This window comes from Arvicanthis niloticus, chromosome 4 (assembly GCF_011762505.2).
Source record: "Arvicanthis niloticus isolate mArvNil1 chromosome 4, mArvNil1.pat.X, whole genome shotgun sequence".
In the NCBI taxonomy this organism is placed as follows: domain Eukaryota; kingdom Metazoa; phylum Chordata; class Mammalia; order Rodentia; family Muridae; genus Arvicanthis; species Arvicanthis niloticus.
In genome coordinates, this window is record NC_047661.1 from 121,526,186 (window position 1) to 121,538,777 (window position 12,592).

The following is a 12,592-nucleotide window of genomic DNA, read 5'->3' on the forward strand; positions in this document are numbered from 1 at the left end:
TAACTGGCTCTCTCGTCACTCACAGGAATCCGCCACTGCAATTCCTTTCATGACAGTGAAAGTGATGCTATAATATAATTAATGTTATATAATATAACATATATTCTCCCCCAAATAAGAGGGGACTGCACCAGTGTATTTCAGACTGGCATCTAAAGAATGAGCGTAAAGGGGCTGGAGAGATGGCTCAGCAGGTAATAGCTCTTGCTGTTCTTGCAGAGAGTCTGGACAGGGCTCCCAGCATCCACAAGGAAGCTAACAACCATCTTCTGTAACCCCAGTCCCAGGGAGTTCTATGTTCTCTTCTGACTTCTGTAGGTGCCAGGCATCCACCTGATGTGCATGCATGTTTGTAGACATGCACTTACATACATAAATTAACTAATTAAAGAAAAATGTGGATAAAGCAAAAACATCATTGTGTTTGAACATTGGCAGGTGAAGATTGTTCTGTCCAGTTTTACCATCATGTTAATTGCCTATTTTTCCTCTGCCCTGACATCTCAACCCAGCAAACATGTTACCTTAAAGATCCTCCCTGAGGTTAAACAACATGAACTCATGCACCTCCTCTCATAGAATCCTCTTAAGAATCTATATATGTTATTATTCCTCCTTTTAGCAGGAAAAAAAAAAAAAAAAAAAAAAAAAAACAGTACTGTAGCAGATGCCAGAGCTGACGGCGACTCCTTTATTCTCTTGATTTCAGCATCTCCTAAACCTCATTGAAATACTCATTTCGGGTTCTAAGTTTTACCTTCCTAGGGATCTTGATAGGTTTTATTATTTTTAGGGAATTAATTTTTCCATTAGTATCAGTACCTGTAAAAGAAGCAAAGTGGCCAGGGACAAGAAATTGTGATTTGGTCTAATTCTTGACAAACGGATGGTTTTCAGGGCCAGGTATGTAGTTTAGGGATAAAGCATATGTCTAGCATGCATAGGTGGGTTTTATCTCCAGCATGTGTGCACACATACTCATATACTCTGTGTGTGTGTATGTGTGTATGTGTATGTGCATGTGCATGTGTGTGCATACACCTCCAGTAACTTGTACTTCAGCAAGGACTTTTAAAATAACTACCTTGAACATACAATGAAGGAAAAGAAGGGTCCAAGTGCACACAGCACAGTCTCCCAGGGACTCTGAGGATGCTGCCATTTGACAGCTGGTGATGGGGAGAGCGGAGATGGAACAGAGGCTCCAAACAAAGCATGGAAAATGATAAACACAGACTCCATCTGCTTCCCAATGCCTCCTAGGACAAACCCTGCCCAGTACACATCTTGGTTACTTTTTTGTTTCTCTCCCCCCCCCTTTTTTTTTTTTTTTTTTTTTTTTTTTTTTAGCAACAACACATGTGTGTTTCTTTTTTCTTCTTTTTTGTTGTTCTCTTTGGAATTTTAAATGCCTTTCAGATTATACACTCAATAAAAATACCGTGGCACTTCTTTTCAAAAGAATTTTATGATCCAAGGAGGAGCTATTACTTAATCAGGCAGCCTGATGTTGGTTTTATTTTGCGCTTTTAAAATTGTTCCTTCGGCAGTGTCACAAAGATGCTACCTCAACTTTTACAAAATAAACAAGGAAAGGGGTGAAAGAAAAGACTTTTTTTCTTCAGAAGAAGGAGGAGGAGGAGGAGGAAAGGAGGAGGAGGAGAGGAGGAGGAGAAGAAGAAGAGGAGGAGGAAGAGAAAGAGGAAGAAGCAGCAGCCCTTTACTCTGGAGGACTGGGAATGAGATCGGTGTTAAGGGAATGTACAGGAAAACATCAATTGACAAATTCAAAATCCAAGTTGTTGCTCCACTAAACAGAAGAGAGAATTGCATATTTTATGCATGAATTCTATTCTAAAATGTTCACTTGCCCAAATGCATATCTCCGCTAGGAAAGAACATCTGTCTAACTTATGGTCAGTCATCCACATCGGAAGAATCTACCACAATGGCATCTCATCTCCAAACACATGTGGGAACTCCAAAGTAGGGCATATTAAAATGAGATTATTTTGTTTTATGCCTTTAGTGAAAACTCCAGGCAGACTTACTGAAATAGGCTTTTTTTGATCTGCTTAAGGTAGAGTAAGAGTTTCCTTAGGAACCCTGGAGAAATTTTGATTGGAAATTTGAGGTTGGTGACATTAAGTGACATTTGGGAATAAAAAACATACCTAAATCTTGTCACCTGGCATATTCTGTGACTGTCCTGCTAAGGTTTTGTTCCATCGTAAGCATCATAGATACAGAAGTCCTACTCTGACTGCTGTTTTTAATGCTCTGGTTCCTGCCCCTTCCCCGGGAAGGGCTGCATCACTGGGCAAGCCAGTCTCTGGTCTTATACTTCATATATTCACTGCATAGAGTGCCAGGCTGAGGCTCCTGTAGATCCTCCCATTGTGGCTGTTGACCTAACATGGCTCTGCTCCTGATATTCTTACTTCCATCAGAAAGCACACATTTGTTTAACCTGTAGCTTCTGTATAGATTTTCTTCAAAAGAGAAGGCTTTGTGGCATTAAAACAGCATTCATTGGGGCTGGAGGGCTGGCTCCCCAGTGAGGAGCACAACTGCTCTAGCAGAAGACTGAAGCTCAGTTCCTGTGTCAGACAGCTTACATGACCTGTTACTTCAGCTCAAGGGGATGTGCTGCCCACAGTAGGCTGGGTCTTACCATGTCAATTAAGGCCAACAAGATAATACCATATAGACATGCCCATGAGCTAACATGAACTAGATCATTCTTCAACTGATTCTCACTTGCCAGATGATTCTAAATTTTGGGAAGTTGACAATGAAAACTAATCACCACAGAGAGAGAACATAACATGCTGGAGCCGTTAACACCTTCTTTGAATAATTGATGACTGAGCTCAAATCCATTCCAAGAACTAGAAGGGGATCCTTTATGGTTGATGGAGCAGCAAGGGCAAAGGTGTGGAAGTGAGTCAGCTGGGCACCTTTAGACCCAGAAAGCAGCACAGCACCACGAATAGTCAGACGTCAGCTTGTTTGTTTTCTGTGTCTGTTTGCATGTTCTAAATGGGAAGAAATAGGTAGGAAACAAAACATGTGGGATCTCTAAAGGCTTAGTAAGGAACGCAGATTTGATTCAAAGAGTGAAGGGGATATTGAAAGGATTCAGGCAGAAGAATATAGTCTTTGGTGAAAATCACTTTATAATTTCCACTTTGTTTAACATTGTCTAATGCCGGGCCAGGAGGTGGTGGCGCACGCCTTTAATCCCAGCACTTGGGAGGCAGAGGCAGGTGGATTTCTGAGTTCAAGGCCAGCCTGGTCTACAGAGTGAGTTCCAGGATAGCCAGGGCTACACAGAGAAACCCTGTCAAGAAAAAAAAAAAACAAAAACAAAAAAAAAAACAAAAACAAAAAAAAAAACAAACAAACAAAAAAACCATTGTCTAATGCCAGGAGTTATCTAAGGATAAACTTAGATAAACAATATGCATTTGGATGAGAATTCATGTGATGCACCAGGCAAGTCCATTAGGGAAATAATGATCTTTGCAAATAAGTGTTCTAGGGCATCAGTCTAGCTGTGTGCTCAAGGTAAGCACTCTGTTCATTCTACAGATGAACTCTTAGAAGCTCTGAAGCTCCAACTATAAAAGCCTTGGAGGAAATTGTGGCAGGGGCTGGGGGGTAAATCTTCATGGCCTTAAAATAGACAGGGGCTTCTTAGGTAAAGCTTAAAAAAGGAACCACAAACAGTGACAAAAAGATATGGACTCCATTAAAAATAAGAGCATTGTACATTTTAAATGTACATAAATCCCATACAATGAATAAACTTGTGAAAAAGACAATCAATGGGAAACAGCACTTCTGAAAGCAAATTAACTGCTCTCATAAAGCTTCAGATACTCAGGCCTGATTTTTCAATACACAAAATCAAGATGCCTTCTGTGTCTGCTCAACATATATTAACTATAGAACGGAGATGAACATGGTATGGCCAAGATAAGAATGCTTGCTGCACAAGCATGGGGACCTGAATTGAATCCCCAGAGTCCTTTTAAAAAGTTGCAGCCCCAACCCTGTGGAGGGATGGAAGCAGAAGGACCTCTGCAGCTCGATGAATATCAACCTAAATTTACATTGAGGAAGAGTCTATTAATTCTCCTCTCTCTCCTCCTTGTGGAGAAGATCTAACACCCTGCTCACTGCTTCTATGTCTTAGTCCCATGCCTCTCCCCTCTAGCAAAATCCTTAAAGACTGAGCTTGTAAATTCTTTAAAACAAAGAAAAGGAGAATAGAACAGTCCTCTCAAGACATTCCATCCTTAGGCTTTAGACTGAAAAGGGAGGGACAAAGTTCTGATATCAAAATAGGCAAAAGAGAAAGGTATTTTAATAATTTTTATAGTGTTGCCCAATTACAATGTAGACGGGAGGTCAAGGAGAGACCAGGTTTGGAGTGGGAGGAGGGAATTTGAGAATTGAATTTGAGTACATAAAATCTGAGAAGCATGTTAGAAATTCAAGAAGAGTTATCACGAGGTAGAGGGATTGTGACAGACATAGTTTAGGAATTATGAAAATTCCAGTGGTATTTCATAACATGGGGTGTGATGAGATCACTTGGGGGGATAAAAAAGAAGGGGTCTCTCTAGTATTAAAAAGCTGGATAGAGGAGGAAAGATCTTTATTTAAGACCTACATGAAAACTAGGGAAGCATGCTGCAATGAAAACAAAGGATTTAGAAAGTTTTAAGGGAAAAAATGTTTCAAATAAAATAGTCATTGGATTTGGCTTCCTAGAGATTGGTGTCAGTGATAGGATCAAAAGCCCAACTGAAGAGAGATGAGAGATTAGGTCAGTGATGAGAGGAATAAACACAACTTTCAAAAAGTTTTGATATGAAGAGAGGAATCCAGAAAAATGGCTCTGGAAACTCAGAAGTAAATGAATGTCTGATAAAGGGAGTGAGGGAAGGAAGGACAGAGAGAGGAAGAGACAGAGGGCAGAGGGAGGGAGAGACAGAGGAACAGAGGGAGGGACAGAGGAAGGGAAAGGAAAGGATGAAAGGAAGGAAGAAGGAAAGGGAAAGAAGGAAGGAAATGGAGAGAGAGAGGAAAAAAGGGAGAAACACATAAGCTTGGGGATTCTCTCACGTGGCTTTAGACCTGTATGGATGGAGTTAGGAGTGATGCATTCAGGAGAAATGTTGCCAGTACACTCAGACTAGACTCTTTCAGAAGGAGGGGTCGTGGGTAAATGAGTGAGTCTGGGATCAGGAACATAAGCGGAGCACTGGCCTCACCCAGGAAATGGACCCTTATTTCTCTGACAAAGAAGGAAGCAGGTATGTGTGAGTGAGCCACAGGTATAGGAAGGTTTGGGAAGAGAACTTCAATTCCTAGTTTGATTGCTACAATATCTTAATGAGATGAGAGACAAAACTAGTAACTTGAAAATGGTGTGAGAAAAGGTTTGAAAGCAGAGATGAAGGTGCAATCTATCTTCAAAGAAATGCCTCAGTCGTAGAGACTTATTATCCGTGGCAACACTTTCATCATGCATTTCAGACCCACAAATTGTAGTTCTTGTAGTAAACAAGTGGTGCCTGAGATGAATTGGTTGTTGACAGGTGGAGTCACACACATCAGTGAGCACACAGATAATAAATTTACTTCATCTAAAAATACTAATAACACCTAAAAGTTTTGTGAATTTCCTCAGACCAAAACTCTTCAAAAAGTTTAACATTTTAAAATATTGTAAATGTGAGTCACATATTTTACAAAGTTTAACATGGGAATACAGTCATTCCAATAGATGAAGCAAAAAACGTTTATTAAAACTTTATATTAACACTTTAACTATTATGCTTGCTGAGAAATGCCTAAGAAATGAACTAAGGTTGACATTTCTCCTTTCTTCTTAATATTAATACTATTTACATATAATAATATAGAAATACTTGTATAATGAGGTAAATATTCTATAAATTATAATCAGTAAGAGTTCATTGTGATGTCAAATGAAGTATTAATACACAAGAATGGCTTCTTTGTTTCTTTAACAACATCAAAGAATTTTATTATAATGAGCAACAAAAGTAAGCTCCTTGGATTATGTCTTAACACAGTATTTGTAAAATTTTGTAGATATTTACAATTTGAGAATAATATAACCTAAATAAACCCTAAGAGACATAAATATAAGGAAAGAGATGTAACAACATTTATGACCAGGAAGACTTACTATTGCAAAAATATTTCTAAATCAGCTTACATTTAATTCAATCTCAGTCAAAAATCTCTACAGGATTTTTTTATGGAACTTGACTGATGAAAATTAACTCAGAGTTTGTACTGAAGATTAAAGATCCCATATTAAGACAGTTTTAAAGAATAGCCTGGAGAAGCCTGGAGAGGGAGGCAGATAGAATGACTTGACTGACCTACATGCTATCAGAGCATTATTAAGATTACCATGTTGTCGTTAATTTTATATAGCTCATAGATGACAATAAAAAAATACCAATGAATCAGTTTGAGTCAATTTTGAAATGATGTTTGATCATTTGATTGTACATTATGTGTTAATAAGAAAAGATCATGATACAGTAAATTGTAGCATAAAAACTGATTGTCCATGTATGAAAAAAATCACACACACACAAACTGTGTGCTTACATATATATAAACTAGCAATTCAACTCAAGGAGAAATATAAAGTAGCAATTCAACTCAAGGAGAAAAAAACTTAAAAACTATTGTCATGGTCATATCCAGATTTGCTTATTCCAAAGTTATCAAGGAGAAGGAAGACTAGCCACTGGGAAACAGTAGTTAAACTGTGGTTTGGCCATAATATGGAGTCCTGTAGCAGTTACAAAAGGATTAGAGAGGAGAAAGGGTTAAAGATGTGGTGGCTAATGGCAACAGCAAGAAGAGTGTGAATGTCAGAAGTGTCAGAAAACTGCAGGTACAACACTGCCCAAAGTTCAAAGGTGCAGAACAGTGGCATAGGATGTAAGGAGACAGAGAAATGCGCTAATAGCATCAAGAGAGTTCCAGACAATGATGGCACCCCTTCCCACTGTGAAAGGGGATATTGTGCTTCACCTCTTGCTTTATACATGGAGAGTGAGCACATGGGCTTTTGTTGTGTTTTGTTTTTCTTCATATCTTTTTAAGTGCTGAAAATACACTTAGAGGGCAGATGTTAGTGAGAGCTACCTTTATTGAGCTCTTTATTCTAAGCCAATATTATTCAAATTTTTATGTGCACTGTAATCTCACTACATCTCGGTAACTCTTCCAAGAATTTTTATGAGATTTTCCTTTTATCTGAGGAGTAAACAGAGGTCTTTTTAAATAAATTTAAGGTATATATGAGTATGTGGGAATGTCCGAGTTTGCATGGGAATATGCATGTGGATGCCATAGAGGACAGAGGGCTTGCATCTGCCTGCAACTGGGGTCAAGTAATTGTGTGTGCCACCTCAAGTCTGCTGTAAGAGCAGTAATCATTGTCTAACTCCAGAGTCATTTAATAAATTAAACAATTTTCCATTCACTGTGTAACAATTAAGTGCCCAAACCAGACAGTTAAAACTCTAAGCAGGCTAATCAACTTCTTTTTAAAAAGTTGTTTGTCTGGTGCAGCTTCCATTTCTACCTCTGGATGCAGCTGTACTATAACAACAGGACACGGTTATCTTGGACTCAGAGACTGAGACTAGAATAGTGTTTGCTGGGAAGTGTAGGGTGTGAGTCACTTCCTCAGCGATCTGTTTATTCATTCAACAAATATTTATCAAGAGCCTGCATAGCACAGTGGTAAACCACCATTTATTTCTTGTCTGCAGAAGCTTGCCAAGCTTCGGGGACACAAATTTGAAATTTCCATTTCCACTTCCAACTAATGAAAAGAAAGCTGTAATTATTATCTATTTTAGGACTGGCAGCCCAGCCCACTATTGATTGCACTTGCTCACTGTTGATATAAACTCCATATAGCACCCTACTGTTGCATAAAAACTTGATTTTGCAAAGCAAACAAATTACTAGTTGAAATTAAATTATCGTTTTAGTTTACTATGACTGCCCTTTTTCTCCCTGCCTTTCCTTTCTTTTTGTCTACTTTTTATTCTCCACTTCAATAGTATTTTGAGACTTGCCTTGACCATGTAGATATATTTTTAAACATTGTTCTTTCAATAAAATGCTGAGCTAAATACAACTCACTAGAATACATTGGGGTGCACCTTCATCACAATCTCGGTAATTAAACTGGGTGTATTCCAGAAACTTCCTTCCTAAAGAACAGTTTAAAGTTTATGTTGATCACATGTGCATATGAAGTTTATAGCTTGGTAACAGCTCTGCCTTTTAATCACTGTGACCTTGTGAGAAATAGCCATACACATAACAGTTAAAAATAAAATATTAAAAATAACCTTTATTGATATTCAGTGTTTATTTTAATGATTATCTGATAGAAGTATTCAAACTCTAGGCTTTTCTCTTTAATCATTTATTTCTTTTTTATATCAAATGATCAGGGACCTGAAGGAATTGTAGGAACCCCAGGACAAAGAGGTCGACCAGGGAAAAAGGTAATTTTTTTTTTTTTTTTTTGCATCTTTTTGTGTGGGCTCTCTTCATTCTCATGCCCAGAGATCTACAGAGTACTGTGATGGCTGTGTTTGCATTAGACATAAGGTGTAAAGATTTATAAATGTGTCATTAGGGAAGACTTGGTTAACTTAATAAGAGTGCATATTATTGTCATTGTTTGAGGACAGATTTTCCTCTTTATAGTTTGAAAAGTCAATCTTTCCTTTGTCTCTTATTTACCAAAAAGCTATGGACAAGGAAAGATATAAAGCAAAACTATCATTTCATTTGGGACATTTGAGAACAATTTTAGTAAACTATCTGGGGAGAATATTGGGATTACTCTTCTTTCTAGGTTAATCAGAAATGGTTTCTCAATTGAAAGGTTTATTTTTTCTTACTTTTCTTATGTAACAAAACCCAGAAAACAAGAAATTTTTACTTGCTTACTTTGTTTGTTTTACTTTTCCAAACAAACAAAATCTTTGATGTATTTGTATGATCCTAATCAAAATGCTTCTTTGTATTCATCAGTAATTTGTCTCAGTATTGGGAAGTATGGTAACAGTTTTTTTAACAGATTGTGACAGCTGACTACACATTCACACAGTTAACGTTAAATTAAATGTGTGCTTCCCCAAATTTCAGTTCTGTACCTGAGCCATTGGTCTCAGTTTTAGCCAATAGGAAGCCAAGAAAAGCTTGAACTCCCATTTCTAACTGTGGAAATCCCCCCCCCCCCATCATGAAGTCTCTTTCATGGTGCATGATAATGCAACTATTATCAGTATTGGTTTGGGGGAGATTTATAATTGCCTGACAGTATTTGGTCCAAAGTGATACACACACACACACACACACACACAGAGAGAGAGAGAGAGAGAGAGAGAGAGAGAGAGAGAGAGAGAGACAGAGACAGACAGAGACAGACAGACAGAGACTCACACACAGAGAGACAGAGAGAGAAAAATATACTCACACAAAGACACACACACAGAAATAGACACACACACCAAGAAGCACCTGAAACCCATAGTGAAATCAGCATTAGCGGCAGCGTGGCTCTTTACAACAACCTATACTCCCTAGGAAAGTGAAATAGATCCCATGAGCAGTCAGGAATGTCTCAAGTATCCTGACTGATCGAGTACAGGTCTGCTGTGTTCTTCCCACTTTGAGCATCAATAGTAAATTGGGCTGGTCTTGTTTTGAGAAGAGGAAGGTGGTTATGAGCACCTGTGCTGTGGTGCCAGAGAAGGGCCTATACGTGAGATTCCAGAGAAGCCATGCAGGTTTCCAAGGCATGTGAAGTGATACAGGAAATAATATGGCTTCTTGCTCTGAATGGGTGAGCAATTATCTGCAAAGTGCAGACATGCGCGCTCACTTCTTTCCTGCATACAGCATACCTCTGGGAGGCTGAAGTAAATCTGAGACTCTCCTGAGGCCTGTTATCTCAGTATTACAGTGCACACATGCAAAAGAGAGACATATATGAAAAAGCAAAGTATTTTGAAAGCTGGCTACATAGGATTTCTTTAGATCATTATTTAGATTGGCTGTTTTTTTTTTAAATGCCTCTTTAATCTTTTTCTTGAAACTTTATTACTTTTTAAATGACATGTGATGGTAGTTTCTTGTTGTTAATGATAATCTGTGGTATTGGTAACTTGAAGCAAAGTTAACAATTTACACAAATTTAGAGGAGGTATGATAGAATACAGTGAAACCCTGTGTACCTCACAAAACAAGACGGAGTAGCTATAAGAATAATTCATAGAATTCTGCTTGCCACATGTCCTCTGAGTCATTCGAGCATATGGTATAGTTAAATAAGTTAATACATTTAATTTCAGTCACGCTAATGTCATCCACAGGGCGATAAAGGACAAATAGGACCCATGGGCGAAGCTGGAAGCAGAGGCTCTCCTGGAAGTGTTGGGGAAAACGGCCCTAAGGGCGCCAGAGGAACCCGAGGTGCTGTGGTCAGTATTTGATTTCTTTTCAGCACTGACTCAGTGGGGATGGAAAAGAACTGTACTTGCTCTCAGAGAGTCATCTTGATTGACTTTACAGAGGACGCAAAGGTTCCACTAAACATAATCCATCTCTGTGGGATGGCGGGCATTGCAAGCATTCCACAGTCTTAAACGGCTTAGTGGGTTTTAGATGTGAAGAAGGAAAGAGAAAATTGAAAATGGAAACAAAATATGAAATGAAGTTTTAAAAATCTGATTTTAACTCCAAAGTTAAGTAGGAAAGTTTATACACAGAGCACCTCAAATCAGGATCTAATATCTGCCTGAAGCTGTCGTGGTCGTGTTGGCAAATCACTTTGAAAATTAACTGAACTTGAAATGTATTTCCATCCACCTCTTGGACCTGCCCTGCTTGAATTCGAGATTATCCTTCTAAACAGTTGGGGCAAATTTCCCCAGCATCTATTTATAGCTCGTCTTTTGCATGAATTTTGCCCGACATAGAGAGCTGACACATGATGCTTCCGAGCCTGTGACAGCAAGCATGTATTGCTGGTTTGTGATGGACTGTTCAGAAAATCATAGTGTGGAAGGAAGATGTTTGAAAAGATAATCTTCTATTCATGAACTTATTTATAACATGTGGGCACATTAATCTCATCTTTAAATAGCCAACACCAGGCCTGTCACCAAGGCCTTTAAACTCCCAGGTCCTTTTACTTTCTCAAGAAAATTAGCCATTATTTACTGACACCTTAGCACCCAGGCCTTAAGTTGTTTTATGTCAATATTTCTCTGGTCTTTACCTGTTTAAAAAAAAACATTAAATAATGTGGTTAATATTTAATAAACATCAGAATTAATGCAACCCAAAAATATTGCCCTTAATGTAACTTTGGAACTTTTTCTGTAAAAGTATTCACCTTTTAAAAACTCTTAAATACATATTTTTAATTAAAATGTAATTACACCACTTCCTCTCCTCTCTTGTCTTTCCTGCCCGTGTCCCCTCCCTCTCAAATGTATGGCTTCTTTTTCCTTGATTATTATTGCTATATATGTCTATAGATGCACAAATCACACTCACAGCCTTCTCGGTCCATTTTCTGAAGCTACAGCTGCACTGTTCACACTTCATATTAATTCATTTAGTGTTTGATAATCTGATAAAGGAAAATATATATGTAATTTTGCCATCATATTTAAATTTTCCTTGTTATAGCTGTTTAATATATATTTTTCTTCTGAAAGTTTCTTGTTAATAAATATATATGTGTATATGTATATACACATGTATACACACACATAGTACATGTGGTGGCCATTTTTTCTTGATGATTTGCAACCATTACTCTTAAGTATGAAGTGTTGATATAATTTGTCAGACATGTTACAGAATAAATTACAATAGACTTTTTTTCTGTCAATTATCTATTAATTTTGTGTCTTTTGCTAAGTAGAACATTTTAATTTTAATAGTAAAAGTTTTCGATATTTTCCTTTACATTTTCTAGATTTTATTTATTCATTAGAAATTCTATTCCCACCTAAAGTATACAAAATGTCCTTCTCTAGTCTCATCTAAGTACATGTATAACATTGATTTTAATTATTTAAGATATGTAGAGGGTTTTTTTTTTTATTTTCTGAGTTATGGGAGAGAGATGTTTGTCTTCTCTCCACTGAATGTTTTCTTAATTCTGTTATTGAACACTCAATGTATTTTTCTTCCAGTTTCGCGCAAGACTGTGACTAAACTGATATTCAGTGGTTCCTTCAGTCAGTGTTTCTAGTCCACAGTTCTGTTCTGTCTACCATGGCATCTCATCCTCTGGAGTCTGCTACCGCAGCCCCCTCCATGCTCCCTTCTCAGAGAGGCCTGGCTCTTACGCTTATCTTAGGTGTGAACTTAAGAATCAGCCCTTCGGTTTCTTCTAGTATCTGACCTTTCTACAAAGAAACATATGACATGTTTCAACTTACTCATAACTTAAGGCTATTCCATCTTTTCTCTGTTCTAA

General features: G+C 37.8%; 1 protein-coding gene across 1 annotated transcript in view; it reads left to right on the plus strand.

Annotated features, from left to right (window-relative positions):
- Col24a1 (collagen type XXIV alpha 1 chain) overlaps positions 1-12,592 on the plus strand; it is a 249,393-nt gene that overhangs the window by 165,217 nt on the left and 71,584 nt on the right. Inside the window, exons 38-39 of the mRNA XM_034500238.2 lie at positions 8,538-8,591; positions 10,470-10,577. Of these exons, the coding sequence (XP_034356129.1) occupies positions 8,538-8,591; positions 10,470-10,577 (162 nt within the window). The remainder of the gene's footprint in view (positions 1-8,537; positions 8,592-10,469; positions 10,578-12,592) is intronic.